This window comes from Octopus sinensis, linkage group LG5, assembly GCF_006345805.1.
Source record: "Octopus sinensis linkage group LG5, ASM634580v1, whole genome shotgun sequence".
NCBI lineage: Eukaryota > Metazoa > Mollusca > Cephalopoda > Octopoda > Octopodidae > Octopus > Octopus sinensis.
Genome location: NC_043001.1, coordinates 81,347,871 through 81,366,203, shown reverse-complemented (window position 1 = coordinate 81,366,203; position 18,333 = coordinate 81,347,871). Strand labels below are relative to the sequence as shown.

The following is an 18,333-nucleotide window of genomic DNA, read 5'->3' as shown; positions in this document are numbered from 1 at the left end:
TGGTTGAATACAAATAGGTGCAGTAAATAGACATACTTTTGCAACTATTCCATGCTTCCTGTCAAGCTGAGGGCCATCTTCCAGTTAGACATTTGTATGTTTATATATATGTGTGAGTGTGCATATGCTTGTGTCTCATTGTCTTGACATCATGTGACAGTCATAAATGATTATCACTGTCATACAAGCAGTGTCATTTATTTCCAATACTCTGAGAAAACATATCTGGCCAAGAGGAAATGTTGTCTAACTTGGAAAAAGGTGAGGGCTTGCAACACGAAGAGCATAGAAAATCTGCCTCGACAAATTCCATCTGACCCGTGCAAGCATGAAAGAGTGGATAATAAATGCCTGTGATCACAACGATGGTGATGAAATGGGAAAGGTTAGAGATGAAAGAAAAGAAGAAAAGAGTAGGTATTGCCAGAAATGGGAAACAGAAAAAAGGGGCTGAGAAAGAGGGTTGAGAGAGAAGAAAGTATAAAGAGAGAGAGAGAGAGAGAGAGAGAGAGAGAGAGAGAGAATAAGAATAAAGAATATAAGGGAGATGTAACAAACTTATGAAATGCAGAGTATAATGAATGAAGTAAAGAAAGAAGAAGGAAAAATGAGTTGAAGAGTGGAGGCATAATGATAAAGACAGATGAGTGTGCGACAAATGAGGAGTGGATGTGAATGGAAATAATGAATGAAATTTAATGTAATGGTTTCTGAGAGAAAATAGCCATAAGCAAGGAACATCAGGAAGCTTTCAACTTGTGTGGAGTGAAACCAACAAAATTCTGTTCTTGTAGTGGTGGTGGTGGTGATGGTACATGTTGATGCTGTATGGTTTCAGCTTAATTAAGGAAATGTTTTCTGCAGTGTGTCCAGTAGTTAGTTAGATGGAGCATGGGATTACTGAAGCCAAAAGATTATAGGTTCAAATTACTGCCAAACCAGTAATTAACACTCAAACCAGGCATCCACAGTCACCGTCATTCTTGTCATTTTAATGTCCACTTTTCGAAGCTTACATATGTCATATGGAATTCATTGAGGCAAACTTTTATGAAGTTGGGTACTCTTCCTGTTGCTAACCCTCATCTGTTTCCATGCAAGGTAATATTTCCCCATGGCTGGACTTATTTTTCATGAAACATTGCAAAATAAAGGACACGGCTTTTTATGATGGTGACTCTCATTTTTCAAGTATCACTTGATGTCAAGGGAACAACTGCTCTGCTATGTAGGTTTACATATATCATATACCTTGTCACTGTGTGCACTGGGATCTCCGATGACAGGTGTCTGACATTAAATAAAGTGTTAAAATACTTATAGTATGCTTATCAATAGCACCAGTTTTCTGAAAATACTAGATTTGTTGTGTATATAAACAAAATGGTTGCTAGAATCTCTGGGATGAGACAAGTAATGAAGACGTCCCTCAAGAGAACCCAATAAGGGACAAAAACCAAATAAGGTTGTTAATTTTTTTTCTTTAAATCTAAGGAGAAATGGTTGAATTTGTTATGTTTGTATGATTGCTATGCATAATCACATATACGTTAGGAAGGGCATCCAGCCATAGAAACCATGTCTGGTGCAGCCTCTCAGCTTACCAGGCCTGGTCGAACTCTCCAACTCATGCTAGCATGGACAACGGATGTTAAATGATGATGACGACTATATATATATATATGTGTGTGTGTGTAGCTCTCTCTCATATATGTGTGTGTGTAGCTCTCTCTCATATATGTGTGTGTGTATATCTATCTATCTATATATATGTATGTATGTGTGTGCATAAATATGTCTCTCTCACTCTCTCTCTCTCTCTCTCTATATATATATATATATATATATATGAAAGAGAGTATGTTAGAGATAATAATTCTATTATTGTGAAACCATGATATGATACATGAATCTGGTGGTATAATTATTCAAACATAAATACATATTTGAAACAAAGATGTGTGTACACGTGTGTGTGTGTGAGAGAGAGAGAGAGAGAGAGAGGGGAGAAGGTCTTATATTAGTTTCAATGATGAATAGAAAAATAATAATAATCATCATCATCATTTCACTGCCCACTTTTCCAGGTTTGATTGAGAAAATTTTATACAGCTGGATGCCATTCTTGTTACCAATCCTTACCTGTCTCATGGAAAAGTGGAAATAAATAACACTGCTTGTATGATAGTGACACACATTTACAACAACCGTATACACACACACACACACACACATATATATATCACCATTATCATGTAATGTCTGCTTTCCATGCTGGCATGGGTTAGATGATTTGACTGGAACTGGTAAGCCCAATAGCTGCACCAGGTTCTGGTCTGACTTGGTATGGTTTCTACAGTTGGATGCCCTTCTTAGTGTCAACTAATCCCAGAGTATAATGGGGGATTTTTATGTGCCACTGGTGCAGGTGCTTTTATGTACCACAAGCACGAGTGCCAGTTATGTGACACTGGCATTGGTTACGACAAAGATTTCATGATTTCACTTGGTTTGATGAGTACTCTCAAGCACAGCATATCGCCAAAGGTCTCAGTCACTTTATCATCGCCTCCTATATATATATATATATATATATATATATATACATACATACACACTAGGCAACAATCGCAAAAAGTAAATAACACTCGAGGAACAAATATTAAGAAATTTATTTTTTTTGATGTAGAAAAGGGGAAAGAACCTTGACATTTAGGACTCTCCTCCTTCATCAGAAAGATAAAAGTATGAGAAAAGGTGGTTACACAAAAGGTAAAAAATGATATGCTTCTTTCAGATTCCTTCTACCAAATCTCTTCACAAGGCTTTCATAGGCTAGGGACCATAACGTAAAACACTTACCCCAGTTACACATAGTGGGACTGAACCTGAGACTGCATAGTTGAGAAACACAATTCTTAACCACACAGCCATGCATACTACTATTTATTTTAATATACCGTAGTGTATTACAATTATACAGTCTATAAATCTTCATCATCATTCTTTAACATCCACCTTCCATGCTATCATGGGTGGGACTAAATGCTATGATATATCACAGTGCCCTTAACCAATGTAATACTCAGACTGACTCAATGTTACATCATAGGGAATATAATTGGTCTCTTGAATCACAGACAAACTTCATTCCGTAGGCTTCAATATGGTTTTTTTTAAGCCTAATTTTACAAGCATGGCTTGGATAATCCAGAGGCTTTCATAAAAAAAACTGGCAAAAGATGTTTGTCCACAAGGTAACACACCATGGGATTGAACCTTAATATTTATGATTGCAAAGCAAATTTCTTAATCATTCAGCTATACCTGCACCACCCATTACACACACACACATACACACACATGAGTATATATACTGTGAGTGAATTTGGAAGACAGAAACTGAAGAAATTTTTTGTGTATATGTCCATGTGTATGTGTGTGTGTACATACAGACATGCATATATGTTAATGTATCTGTGTGCCTGTGAGTGTTTCTGCTTTCATTGTTGGTTTGTAAGCTATGACTTCCTGCCAGAGTCTAGCTTGCAGTCCACCATGAAAAGATATTCAGGCTTCCTGACATATTGCGTGATCTCTATGAACAAAAGGCTCCTCAAATGATAATGTTTCCAGTTCTCACCTTAAAACATGCCCAAGCTGGTAATTGTTCAGTAGACTAGGAGACTATTTGGAAACCTCACTCAGAATCAAGTGGGAAATAAGTGACAGAAAGCACATCAGGCTGTAGAAAAAAAACTACCTCACTCTTGTCTGGCATATGCAAGCAAGTAAAAGTAGGCATTAAAATGATGATGGTAATGATATAAAAGTGGAGGCGCATGGCTTAGTGGTTAGGGTGTCAGCACCATGATCATAAGATTGTGGTTTCAATTCCTGGACCAGGCGACGTGTTGTGTTCTTGAGCAAAACACTTTATTTCACGTTGCTCCAGCCCACTCAGCTGGCAAAAATAAGTAATGCTGCGATGGACTGGCATTTCACCCAGCTAGGGAACATATACGCCATAGAAACCGGGAAACCTGGCCCATGAGCCTGGCTAGGCTTTAAAAGGGTGCATTTATTATTTTAATGATATATATATTTGTGTGTGTGTGTAATTTAAAACTATTATATTTTCCAGTATGTATGTTGACATAGTATATAGTGTGAATATGTAAATAGTCAAGCATTGCCAATATCTTTCTGAATACTACTACAATTCACATGGTATTTTTGATCCTCCAATGTTGTTTTGGTGTATAAGTTGACCTACCTGTTTTGGTTGTAAATTTTGGTCTGAAAAATGTTACTTATATGCCACAAAATACAGTAAAAAAGCTATTTCAGAAAACCAGAAGTCTTACCTTAGTAACAGGATGGTCCTTATCACCTGGGAAGAGGACTTTCATGCAATAAGTTCGGTAATCCCAGAAAGGAATTGATACTTGGCCACTCATATCATTATTCAGCTCTGTCATGTCAGTTTGTAGCTCAGCAAATGCTAAAAGTAAAGAGACAAAACAGACAATCAACCAACTTTTATAAAAAGAAAGCTGCCATGATCAGGTATATGGGGTTCAACACTGCACCTGTAATAATTTTGAAAATAATGAAGAATTTAATAAAATAATTGTCATTATTAGCCTGATATTTGGAACATAAATTAACATGGAATTTTGATAGGTTTTAATTTAGATCACTTTAACCCTTTCATTACCATATTTCTGTTGAAATACACTGCTTTTATTCCAATTAATTAAAAAAATAGTATAGAATTTAGAAAAATAACTTTGCTATTATTACACTAGTATTTGGAATATAAATTGTCATGATATTTTGAAGGAATGTTTAAATCTAGACTACCTTAAAAATATAAAATTTCTATCATAGAACCAGGTACAGTCTTACACAATGTTAAAGGAAGAAAAGATGTGTATGAAAATGTATATTACCTTCTTTGCATTCTTGGGCAACTTTTAACTCCAACTGGTCCATTTGCTCATGTAACTGCTTCTTCATGGTGTTGCTCTGTTTTGATTTGACGCGGTAAGCAATAACAACAATAATTACAATCAACAAGAGCACGGCACCACCCACAGCTAAGCCAATCACCATATGTAATGATGTTCCTTCGGGCTCTTCATAGCGCAGGAACCCAATATGATAGGTCAGATTACGACCAACTCGAACCTGGAATTAAATTGAAGAAAAAAAGGACACAATGAGTTTGGGTAAATTTTAATTATGTTTCATCTTTTGTAGGAAAGTTTGGTATTGGAACTTATTTTAATGTTATAGGCAGACAATGAGAGACAATAACCAGTGACTATCGCAGGTACTCTCTGACTGGTATTTCTGCAAGATGAGCAGAAGAGAGAGAGAGAAAGCTTATAATGGTTTTGATGAAAAAGAGGACTGTGGAACAGATTTGGTGATGGTGGTGTGAAGGTTAGGAGGAGTAATGATTCAAGTTGTAGACAATGGTATACAAGAGATAGTATGGAATTTTAAGATATGGTTCAAGATATTCTGCAATGTACCATGAGTAGACATGTATCTTCTCTATAGCAAGACACCTCTGCCTGTCCCCTCTCAAATACCTCACCCACTTCCAGTTACTTATGAGGGCTTTTCCGTTTTTTCTTCTTTCCTATCTTGCAAGTTATTTGGTAACCCCACAAGTCCCAGTGGCAGGAAAAAAAAAACACCCAGTACACACTGTAGAGTGGTTGATGTTAGGAAGGGCATCCAATTGCAGAAACCATGCCAAAATTGACATAGAGCACAATGCAGCCCTGTGGTTCACCTGATCCTATCAAATTGTCCAACCCATGCCAGCATGGAGAACAGATGTTAAATGATGATGATAATGGTTGTAAGGCCTGAAATTTGGGAGGTTGGTCAACTGCATCAACTCCAGTAGTTTGGTACTTATTTCACTGACTCCAGAAGAATAAAAGGCAAAGTTGACTTTGGCAGAATTCAAACTCAGAATATGAGTCAGAAGAAATATCACAAAGCATTTTGTCTGACACTCACACAATTCTAACAGATCACTGCCTTAAGCTTATAATGATGAACCATTCTGCATACGGTACCTATTTAAAATTAGGTGGACTAAGTAAGGGTTACAGTCTCTCTGTAATTCTTTCTAATTTTGGCACAATTTTGAGAGGAGGGGAAGTTGATAACATTGACCCCAGTTCTTGACTGGTACTTATTTTATCAACCCTGAAAGGACGACAGGCAAAGTCGGCAGAATTTGAACTCAGAATGTCAAGCCAGAAGAAATGACGCTAAGCATTTTGTCTGGTATGCTAATGATTCTGCCAGCTTGTCACCTAACTCTAGCAGTAATCAACACTTCCTTCTATCACCAATACTTCACTAATTACTTGGCCATTTATGATTTTTGTAAGGACAAATGTGATAACAATGATAATTACAGAGATGTAAAAAGGTGTTGAAACCAGGATGGTGATAGCAGGGTATATATTTGTGTAATCACTGATATGAAGTATCAGATTTCCTGTACACTTCAACACATTGCTGTCCGTTTAAACTCTGATATTCTCCATTGATCCCTGGTAAATGGTAAGGTGGATGGACTAATTAACTAACTCTAAAGCAAACATCAATTCTATTATTACCAATTATGACCATCACCACAATCATCATTTTATATCCACTTATCTATGGTTGCATGGGTTGGACAGTGTTTAGTGAGTCAGGTTTTCTATAGCCAGAAGCCTTTCTCATTGCTAACTCTTCCATTTCCCAGCAAGGTAATATTTTCCCATGGGAAGGCAGTGAACTAGCAGAACCATTAGCATGCCGGGCAAATTGCTTAGTGACATTTCATCTGCCCTTATGTTCTGAGTTCAAATTCTGCTGAGGTCGACTTTGTCCTTCTATCTTTTCAGGGTTGGTAAGTGCTAGTTGAACACTGGGGTCGATATAATTGATTTACCCCTGAATATGTTGGGCTTGCGCCAAACTTTGAAATCAATAATTTTCCTCATGGCCAAACATGTTTTCACAGAATACTGGAAATGAAGGACACTGCTTGTATGGCAGTGACACTCATTTACAACTGTTACATGACACCAAGACAAGGAAACACAGGCAGACACACACACATATACATACAAATGTATCATCATCATCATTTAACATCCACTTTTCCATGCTCGTAAGGGCCAAATAGAATTTGTTGAAACAGATATTCTATGGCTGGATATTCTTCCTGACACTAATCCTCACCTGTTCCGAAGCAAAGTAATATTTTCCCATGATCAGATATATTTTTCACAGAAGACTGGCAAAAAAAATACAACCTCACTTGTATGCTGGTGAAACCTGTTTACAACCATCATGTAATGTCTAGACAAGAGAACATGCATACATTCATACATATGACAGGCTTCTTTCAGTTTCTGTCTACCAAATCCACTCACAAATCCTTGGTGACCCTGGGTCTATAGTAAATGCTTAGGAACTAAGCTTCTTAGCCACACAACCATATCTGTGCCTAGTCTATTACAAACCATCTCCATTACAAATCACAACCACAAGGCATTAACCCTAACCAACACACTTCCCACTAATTTATGTCCAACTTCACCCACAACGATAATCAATCCTCAATACTAAATTCCAGTTTCTTCTGTGTATTATAGTAATGGAAACTAGAACAAAGGCCATATATTTAAGAGGAAGCTTCTTGTGTTGTGAGGTGGATGACTAAGAACAATCTCCATCATACTTCACAAATGCCTCACTATTCTTGCCACAATTATTTTCATATTTTATTGTGTCCTAACTCTAATGGTTCTTTATTTTTTTAATTGTGAGTGTTGTTTATTTGGTAGTCATCCACTATGTCCATAGCCACATCAAATATCCAATTTAAAACTACCATTTCCTCTACTGCTGCCACACCCATCATGATCCATTGCTGATAATGTTGTCACTGTTTATGCTATGCTGCCCCCAATACCAACACCAACATGTGAAACCACTTTGATGCCATAAACCAAAACACTACTTTTCACTTCAACCAACACCCACACCAGCACCTACAACCAATAACATCAACACCAACACCACCAAAGCCACCACTGTCAACCACCACCACCATTACCTACCACTACCCTCATCACTACTATTACCAGCCGCCCACCATCATCACCACCACTACCACTATCACCAACATCAACCACTTCTACCACCACAACTACAAGCATCATTACCACTACCCCCATCACCAATACCATTTGTATCCACCCCCATCAACCCACAACTAAACCCCATAATCCATACCAGTGCAACCAGGCTTTAAAATGTGAGACAATAGCAATTCAAAGCCAGTTTCCATGTTTTGCATTGTTCTTTCTTGAAAAAAAATCTCCACACCAGTTCCCTAATTTCTGGAAAAATGGCATTTTAGGAGGAGAAAGAGGAGGAGACAAAGATTCCACCACGACCACACTCCCAACATTTCCCATTCCTCTGCTTACCTCTTCAATCATAGCTACACCACATTTCATTCTCTTTTGTTTATATTTCATTCTCTTTTGTTTTTATATCATTCTCTGCCCCTCCATTTTTGTGTCTTCTATTGTCCTTTTCTCTCTCTCTCTCTCTTGGTTTATATATTTTACTGTCTTCCATTTTATCTCAGTATTTCTCACTTTATCTTTATTATCTTTCTCTGTCTTTCCCCTCAGTCAATAAGTGACTATGTATCTCAGTGACTTGCTCTCTTCTCCTAGAAACCGTTATCTATCGGACAATCCAATGATAACATCCCTTATTGCTCCATTCCATAAATCTACATGGCCAACACTACAATATAATATATATATATGTTCATATCTCTCTCTCTCTCTCTCTCTCTATATATATATATATATATATATATATATATATATATACACATATATATATGCACACACACACACACACATATATATATATATATGCACACACACACACACACATATATACATACACATGGACTGTTGACATGAATGAATATATAACATTAGAAAGTATGAGGTGGAGGGTGTAGGAGCTAACACAACTTTATTCTCTATTCTCACTTGAAAAGGTCTTCCAAAACAACAGACTCTCTCTCTCTCTCTCTCTCTCTCTCTCTTCTTGCTATTACAAACATACTTTACTCCACTCCACTATCCACTCACCCACCTTAGCTAACTTGATTACTTTAGCCAGCACCCCAATCCACATTTTACAATGCACACACACATACACACACACACACACAACATTACGCTTCGACTAAACCCCAAACCGCATGGCACCACACCAGACCCCATCTACTTCCAGTCTAATTCCCAAAATTCCAAGTAATCTCGCTTGTAGCTTAGCTTGTCTCCCCCTTTTCTTATCCTTCTACATAACATTAAAGCATAACTCATATATACACACACACATGGACAAACACACTTGCATGGACTACACATATACAAATTGACAAGCACACACATGCATGCATATAACATACATACATGCAGGGACACACAGAAAAGTTTGACACACATAGGAACACAGCTGCATGGACACAAGCCCCTTTTCTGTTTCTATCAAACACCCTGCTAACTACCACCATTCCCTGCCACATTCACACCCATTGTGCCCCATCTGGAAGTGTATTGGTGAAATGCAAGTCCCTGAATTCTTCAAATCTATTTCAAATTCCAAAATGCCAGGTACTTATAATTTCATCCTCCACGCCACACAACACCTGCTCCCATTTGTCATATTCGTCTTTTGTTTCCTTCAGTTTTGAGTAAAAGGGGCAGTGGGGGGACTCAAGAGGAGTTTGATAAAGGGATGGGAGAGTAGGAATAATATGGAGTGGTGGGGATAGAATGGTACAGGAATGAGGGGAAGGAAGTAGAGTTTCCATTTTTTTAAATTTAGATTTTCAATATATTGCCCTTTCCCTATGTCTTCAGAGTGTGTGTGTGTATATATATATATATACACACACACACATACATATATGCTTATATACATATAGTGTGTGTGTGTATACATATATATATATATATATATGCATATTTATATATATAAATGCATATGCATACATTGTATACACACACACACACACACACACTAGAAGAAGGAAATAGAAATAATTGGAAAAGAAAACATAATAGAAAATCATGAAAGCATTTTTTTTTAACTATGTAAAAATATGAAGTCAGAAAGGAATGTTTTAAAATAATATGAGTAAAAAAAAAAAGAGCATGAAAAATAAAAAAAATGAATATGATAAAAATAATATCAAAAATATCAAGGAGGAGGAAAAAATAGAAATGAAATGAATGAGTGTAATGATGATGAATGAAGGACAGATGTAACAGCCAGTAAAGATGTCAACTTTATTTGTTTGCATGTCATTCAGGGTGGGAATTTCTATATCATACTGAATTTTGCAAAATGTTTAGTAGTTATGAGTTCATTGGGTATGTAGATGTGTATTGTTTGGGTGTATATGTATGCATGTGTGTGTGTGTGTGCGCGCGCGTGCGCACGCATGTGTATGTGTGTATATGAATGGAATTGATATCCATGTGATAGGCTTGATAATTGATAAGGGCTTCCACATGAAACTAATGGTAGCTTTAATTCACAAATAAAGATCCTTTGTCCACTAATGCAGAGCTGTGTATTCATTCTAATTGTTGTGCGTATGTGTGAGTGAAGGTGTGTGTCCTAGTGGTTAGTGTGTTGCACTCATGACAGCTAGATACTAGTTTCAATACCCAGACCAGCACAGTTTTGTGTTTTTGAGCAAAACATTTCATTTCACATTGCTACAGTCAACTTTTATTATTTATATATATATATATATGTGTGTGTGTGTGTGTGTGTGTGTGTGTGTGTGTGTGTGTGTGTGTGCATATATGGGTACAGGACGTCACTAACAGTAAACAACATGAAATGCAAAAACGAGTGCAATGTGCAAATAACGAGAGAAACAAATAGAAAACAGTTGAATTAGGCACCAAGCCAGTTCAGTATAGTCCGTGCAGCTCAAAGTTAAGCGAGCAAAATCCAAATACCCGGACATCCCTGTTACTTATTTGTATTATATATATATATATATATATAATATATATATAAAATACAATATATATATTATTGATTGATGCCTGCTGTAATAAAAATTTGTGGTTAAAAGTGTATAAAAGTGGAACTTACAATGACTTCGGGATAATCGCTATCTGACATGGCTTCTGGCTGAACTTTGGGTGGCTGGCAAGTCAGTTGCGATGAAGCTATAGAGGTCACATTGCAGCGGCCCATACCTATGCGGACACTGACATGTGCCTCATCTACTGCTTTGTTAAGATTCTGTCCCTGTAAAGATAAAACACAGCATAAATATATATCAATGTTAATTATCACTGAATAATAACATTTTTATTTTTATTTTTGCCTTTGGTCAGAAAGTGTTATTTCCTATTTGCTTCTATCTAGAAATCAAAGGAAATGACAACTACCCTCTTCGAACTTTGTTTTCTGATTTGGAGATCAATGTTTTGAAATTGACCTACTTTCCGTTACATTTCAGACAGATTCAACAACTTGGTGCCGAAGTAGAAATATTGTTATAGCAAACATTCTGCTCAATACCACAGATTTGCTAGTCAGTTGCTTGACTGTAGCTACTTGTGTATGTCACTTAGTGGCTGGCAATATGTACATCCCTGATCATGAGTTATAGAGGAGCATCATAGCCATGTGTTGAGAGAAATTCTTTGAGGTTTGAATAGATATCATAACAAAAGTAAAGTTTGAAAGAAATATAAGCCATTTTCCATACTTTCTAGGGGTAAGTAAATAGAAAACAACAGTTACTACCCAAGGACAAAAATCGTGTTACATAGTGTTATTCAATATTGATTGATTGATTGGTTATTAATAAATCAAGTGTTTAGTCATCTTTCACATCACAAGACATTAATATATTACAAATGATCTTGTTCACTAGTTTAAAAAAATTTTTTTTATTGGCTGAGTTCAAAGCTGCTGTAGGTAAATTCTACCCCCAGTTCTCTCAGCTGACAGCTTTAGGTACCAGATGATTAGTGAGCTGAAACAGTTCTCACTAAACTCATTGTACACAGGCTTCAACCACTATCCACAAGGGCTTCTGAACATATGTGTGTATGTATGTATACATATATAAATAAATATATATATATATATATGTATATGTGTGTGTGTGTATATCCATATGCACATGATGAGCATCTTTCAGTTACCATCTACCAAATTTTCTCACAAGGCCTTGGTTGGCCCAGGATTACAGTAGAAGACACTTAGCCAATGTGCCACATGATGGTATTGAACCCAAGACCATATGGTTCAGGAGCACTTACCCACATACATACACATGTATGTACATATGATGGTCTTCTTTCAGTTTTCATTTACCAAACTGACTTACAAGGCTCTGGTTGGTCCAGGGTTATAACAGAAGACACTCGCCCAAGGTGCCATATGGTTAGGAAGCAAGCTTTTTAACTAGGCATGTGTACACATACACACACAGAACGTCGGCTGCGGGGTCATTCCGAAAAGCTCTATCTGCAACGATTTCATCTCAATTAAAGGAGAGGGGCTTTCTCCGTCCAGGTTGTGGATCCGTGGAATAAGCTGCCGGACGAGATGGTGAAGATGCCGACGACCGCTCGGTTCAAAGTCTTCCTTGACCACAAGTGGCCTGAACTCTTTACATGAACACCACCCTGTACATAACTCCATGTCCCCCTACATGGCCTTGCTTTTTTGCTTTTTGAGCCAAAAAATTAACTAACTAACTAACAATGGGTCTCTTTCAGTTTCCATCTACCAAATCCACTGACAAGGCTTTGGTTAGCCTGAAACTATAATAGAAGACACTTGCCCAAAGTGCAATGCAGAGGGCCAGAACCAAAGACCATATGGTTGGGAAGCAAGCTTCTTAACTACAACTCACAAAGCGACATATATGAATGAATGAGAGAGAGAGAGAGAGAAAAGAGAAGAGAGAAAGGAAAGACTTACATTGATAGTGAGGTACTCATTGGTGTAGAGATGAGATTTCACTTTCTCAGTGAACTTTGAGAAGATAGGGTTATCCTGTACTTCAACAGTGCCAAGATAGTCTGTTAGGTTCAGTAGATTGGTAACATTGTCCATGTGGAAACCATAGGAGAATCTTTGTGGAAGATTAATGTTACCACTGGTGACTGGTTCCGTGATGTTTGGGAAGTAACAGATCAAATGGGAATCTCTCATCTGACTGCAATCCTGCTAGTGCCAAGAACAACAAATAGAAAACTTTAATTATTTAACATTTAAACTGGCCATATCTGGCTCAAATATTCTCTCTTATGTTCAAACTGGCCACATCTGGCCTCTCACACCAACCCTACAATATCATTCTAAAAATAAACAATCCCATTAAAATTTCAAAGCTATGAGATAATGCATAATTAAGAAAAATTTGAATAAATAAGAATTACATGTGAGAAGGGTGCAAGTTGACTATATTGACCTCCATGCTAGTATTTATTTTATAAGCTGGTACTTATTTTATCAACCCCCAAAGGATGAAAGTAAAGGCAAAACTGACCATGGTAGGATTTGGGCTAAAAATATAAAGAGCCAAAAGAAATGCTGCTATGCAGTCCGTCCAATATGCAAATGATCCCGCCAGCCTGCTGCCTTAATAATGATGGTACTACTACTACTACAAATAATAATAATAATAATTATTATTATTATCAATAACATTAACTGGTCCCCACTTTATTAAAGACCTCAAAGGAATGAAAGGTGAAGGCAACACACACACAGAGGCAAACACATGCATGCATATACATATATGCACACACACACACACACATATATGTGTACACATATACATATTTGTTCATTTCTTTATCTTCATCTTGCCATACTAGCATGGGTTAGATGAATACATCATCATGGCATTGTTTTACAACTACGTGCCTTTCTGGCTACTAATCCTTATCTGTTTTTCAAATTAGGGTTCTCTCATTCCACATGCCTTATATTATGCAAGGCCAGTTGATTATTTGTTTACAGAGGTAATGACAACAACATCACCATTTGAAAGTTAGTTTTGAACAAGCACAAATGTGAACATATATATCACTAATGCTGGTACAGCAAAAGGAACAAAAAAGAAATCTACTTACCCCTCGGTATTCTTTATTACGAACCCAAACTATCATTTGTGGCTGTTGAATGATGCTGAAGTTTTGTCCATACACATTCATAGGTATACCACCACTATGAAAAAGAGAGAAAGAGAAAATGAAGAATTAGAAGGCAGAAAAAATAGTGAAATCGGTGGTCATATGTATGTGCTTAACCCTTTTGATACCAACACAAACTTTATATTTAAAAGTGACTTAAATTAAAATCTATCAAAATTTCATGTTAATTTGTCCCAAATACCAGCATGGCAAAGTTTGTTATGAGCAATAGAAGTGGTTTTATATTGAAATAGCATTTTCTATATCTTACTTAGTAAGGATATACAGTACAAAATTGGTTTCCTACAGTATATCAACATCAAAGAAGAAATACAGACAGTTATTTTGAAATAATATGTTTCTATTGCTGATAATGAATTTTTACCAAGTCTGCCAGCTATTTGCAACATCAGTGATTTGTTAATTACACTATTTCTATATCAGAAGAGGATAAATTTGTCTAAACATCCAGTGTATACTTGCTCCTCATGATGCTCAAAGAAGCAGAAAGCTTGATTCAACAATTCTACTGCTGCAACTGGATGCACCTACTACTGATACATGACTGTGCTTTATAGAAATTTTCTGGCTTTCTATAGAATATCATGTTAAGTAAGATATACAGAATTCCATAATGACAAAGTTATTTTACCAAATTCGTCATTATTTTCATAATTAATTGTAATAATAGCAGTGTATTTCAACAGAAATATGGTAGCAAAGAGGTTAATATTAATTCTTATACAATAAAACTGTTAAGAAGCTGGTAATTGGCTATAATACTTTTAATACAATACTTAGTGTGCTGTGATGAAAAGAGGTTTAAAGTCACTGTTGATCATAGATGAAATAGTTATTAGTTTTAAACCTTTTGGTATCAATCTACCCATGATTACCCTGGTTCTCTGATACAAACTTGTTTTGAAGTGATCTAAAAACCTTTCATTAAAATTTCATGTTATTTACATTCAAAACATCATCTTAATAAAGATAAGATTATTTTACTAATTTCTTCATTATTTAAAAAATTAATTGAAGTAACAGCAATGTATTTCAACAGAAGTATAATAATGAAAGGGTTAAACAAAGATATAAAATGTAGATAAACAAACATACATAGCCAACAAAACATACATATATAGACACACATTCATATATTACCAAAAACCATACAAACACACAAGCATACATGTTAACATACTTACACACAGACACAGATAAATCCATACATATTTATGTATGTCTGCATGCATGCCTATATTCAAACATATATTGCCAACATACATACATATATGTCAGCAAACACATACACATATATATTTACGTATGTCTGCATGCATATATACATATATGCATACAAATATTCAAGATCAATACATGCACAAAAATCAATACATTCAAACATGAAAGAACTAAAATCACACTTCTAAAAATATTCTCACATAGACCTTCAAAGATACGCTAAACACAGTCACACCTAAAACCTTTCTCTCTTATTCATGCATACACCAACATACAAACACAAATACTAAATCCACATGCTTAAGCACACATATCACCCCCATCACCACAAACACTCATAATCCATATAATAAAGCAAATACTCATAAATAATAAAGCATACACTCATGAATATACACACACCATCAATACCAAATTAAACACAAAAGCAAACATACATACACCAACAAGAAATGCAAACTCAGGCACACAAACATACTTGCACCTTTTGAGCATTGGGCCTCATGCAGGCAAAGTGGCTGATGCCAGTGGCATATGATAAAGCTCCTTTCAAGTGTTGCGCCTCACAGAGGCAATGACCAAGACCTTTGGCATATCAAGTAAAATCAATGTTGTGGCAGATACTGATGTTGCACAAATGGCACTCATGCCAGTGGCACATAAAAGCACCCATTACACTCTCACAGAGATTGGCATCAGGAAGGGCATCAAGCTGTAGAGACCATTCCAAATCTGACTAGAGTCTGGTGCAGCCTTCCAGCTTGCCAGCCCTGGTCAAACAGCCCAACCCATGCCAGCATGGACAACAGACATTAAATGATGATGATAATGATGATATACACCCAAGCATAAACATATACTAACAGAATATACCTGTCATAGATACACATACAGGAATAAACAAACATCAGCAAAAAATGAATATTTAAACACATACTAAAACACACACATATACATACATAGATAGATACATACACACAAATTATATACACTTGGACACATTCAGAGGCACAATCATATTGCCAACACATATACACAGATTTATAAGCATACATGGTCACAAATATATACTACTACTAGTTAATACATATACAGAAACATATATACCAACAAATATATAATCAGTTCACATGTATGCACAGACACACACATGCATGCACAGTACAAGAAATACAAACACACATACATAGTATTAGACACTTAATCCAAAAAATAAAGACAGATTTGAGAATACATCAATGGATCAGTCCTTACCCGCAAACACTTTTCTTTGGTACGATATCCGAGACTTTTGGATTAACCACATAAGAGTAATCAACATTGTTGGAGTTGATGACAGTCTGGTCTATGGTCATATTTACCATACCTCGCATCAACCTGTCTGCATACTGTGTGACGCAAACTAGTTCACGGCGTTCAACACTGAAATGCAAGCAAAGGGAATGATTTTCAGAGATGAAAATAACAATATTAACTGTAATAATAATAATCATTGCTACTATAGGCACAAGGCCTGAAATTTTGGGGAAGTGAGATAGTTGATTACATCAACTCCAGTACTCTCACAGGAGAGGGATAGTCAATTACATTGACCCCACTCCCCCCGCTGAAAGAATGAATGGCAAAGTCAACCTCAGTGGAATTTGAACCCTCAACGTAAGGATGGATGAAATACCACTAAGCATTACACCCAGTGTGCTAATGATTCTGCCAGCTTGCTGCCTTAAAATAATAATAATAATAATAATAATAATGACAATAATAATGCTTTCTACTGTAGAAGACCTGAAATTTGGGAGTACTTGACTGATAAATAATTTATCGAACCTGAAAGGATGAAAGGCAAATTCACCTTTGGTGGAATTTGATCTCAGATCATAACAACAGGTGAGATACTGCTTAGCATTTCATCCAGCATGCTAAGGATTCTGCCAGCTTGCCACCTTAAAAATAATAATAACCTTTTGTACTAAAGGCACAAGGCCTGAAATTTGCGGGTAGGGTATTTGTCAATTACATTGACCCCAGTGCTCAACTGGTACTTGTTTTATCAACCCTGAAAGGGTTGAAAAGCAAAAAATTGACCTTGGTAGAAATTGAACCCTGAATGTAAAGACAGATATGATGATGCTAAGCATTTTACCCAGCATGCTAATGATTGTCAACTCACCACAATAATAATAATAATAATAATAATAATAATAATAATAATAATGACAATAATAATGCTTTCTACTGTAGAAGACCTGAAATTTGGGAGTACTTGACTGATAAATAATTTATCGAACCTGAAAGGATGAAAGGCAAATTCACCTTTGGTGGAATTTGATCTCAGATCATAACAACAGGTGAGATACTGCTTAGCATTTCATCCAGCATGCTAAGGATTCTGCCAGCTTGCCACCTTAAAAATAATAATAACCTTTTGTACTAAAGGCACAAGGCCTGAAATTTGCAGGTAGGGTATTTGTCAATTACATTGACCCCAGTGCTCAACTGGTACTTGTTTTATCAACCCTGAAAGGGTTGAAAAGCAAAAAATTGACCTTGGTAGAATTTGAACCCTGAATGTAAAGACAGATATGATGATGCTAAGCATTTTACCCAGCATGCTAATGATTGTCAACTCACCACAATAATAATAATAATAATAATAATAATAATAATGCTAACAAACTTTGGCATAAGGTCAGCAAGATTTAGAGAGGTGCAAGTCGACTGCATTGATCACAATGCTCAGCTGGTACTTATTTTATCGAACCCAAAAGGATGGAAGGCAAAA

General features: G+C 36.3%; 1 protein-coding gene across 6 annotated transcripts in view; it reads right to left on the bottom strand.

The window, feature by feature from the left end:
* LOC115212037 (plexin-A1) overlaps window positions 1-18,333 on the bottom strand; it is a 695,010-nt gene that overhangs the window by 68,408 nt on the left and 608,269 nt on the right. For 5 of the 6 annotated variants that reach the window (XM_036502774.1, XM_036502773.1, XM_036502772.1 and 2 more), the window contains 6 exons: window positions 16,806-16,973; window positions 14,250-14,343; window positions 13,090-13,338; window positions 11,239-11,397; window positions 4,956-5,193; window positions 4,368-4,504 (listed from right to left, as the gene is read on the bottom strand). In XM_036502774.1, coding sequence (XP_036358667.1) covers window positions 4,368-4,504; window positions 4,956-5,193; window positions 11,239-11,397; window positions 13,090-13,338; window positions 14,250-14,343; window positions 16,806-16,973 — 1,045 coding nt within the window. The remainder of the gene's footprint in view (window positions 1-4,367; window positions 4,505-4,955; window positions 5,194-11,238; window positions 11,398-13,089; window positions 13,339-14,249; window positions 14,344-16,805; window positions 16,974-18,333) is intronic. The other variant, XM_029780838.2, reaches the window with a different exon arrangement.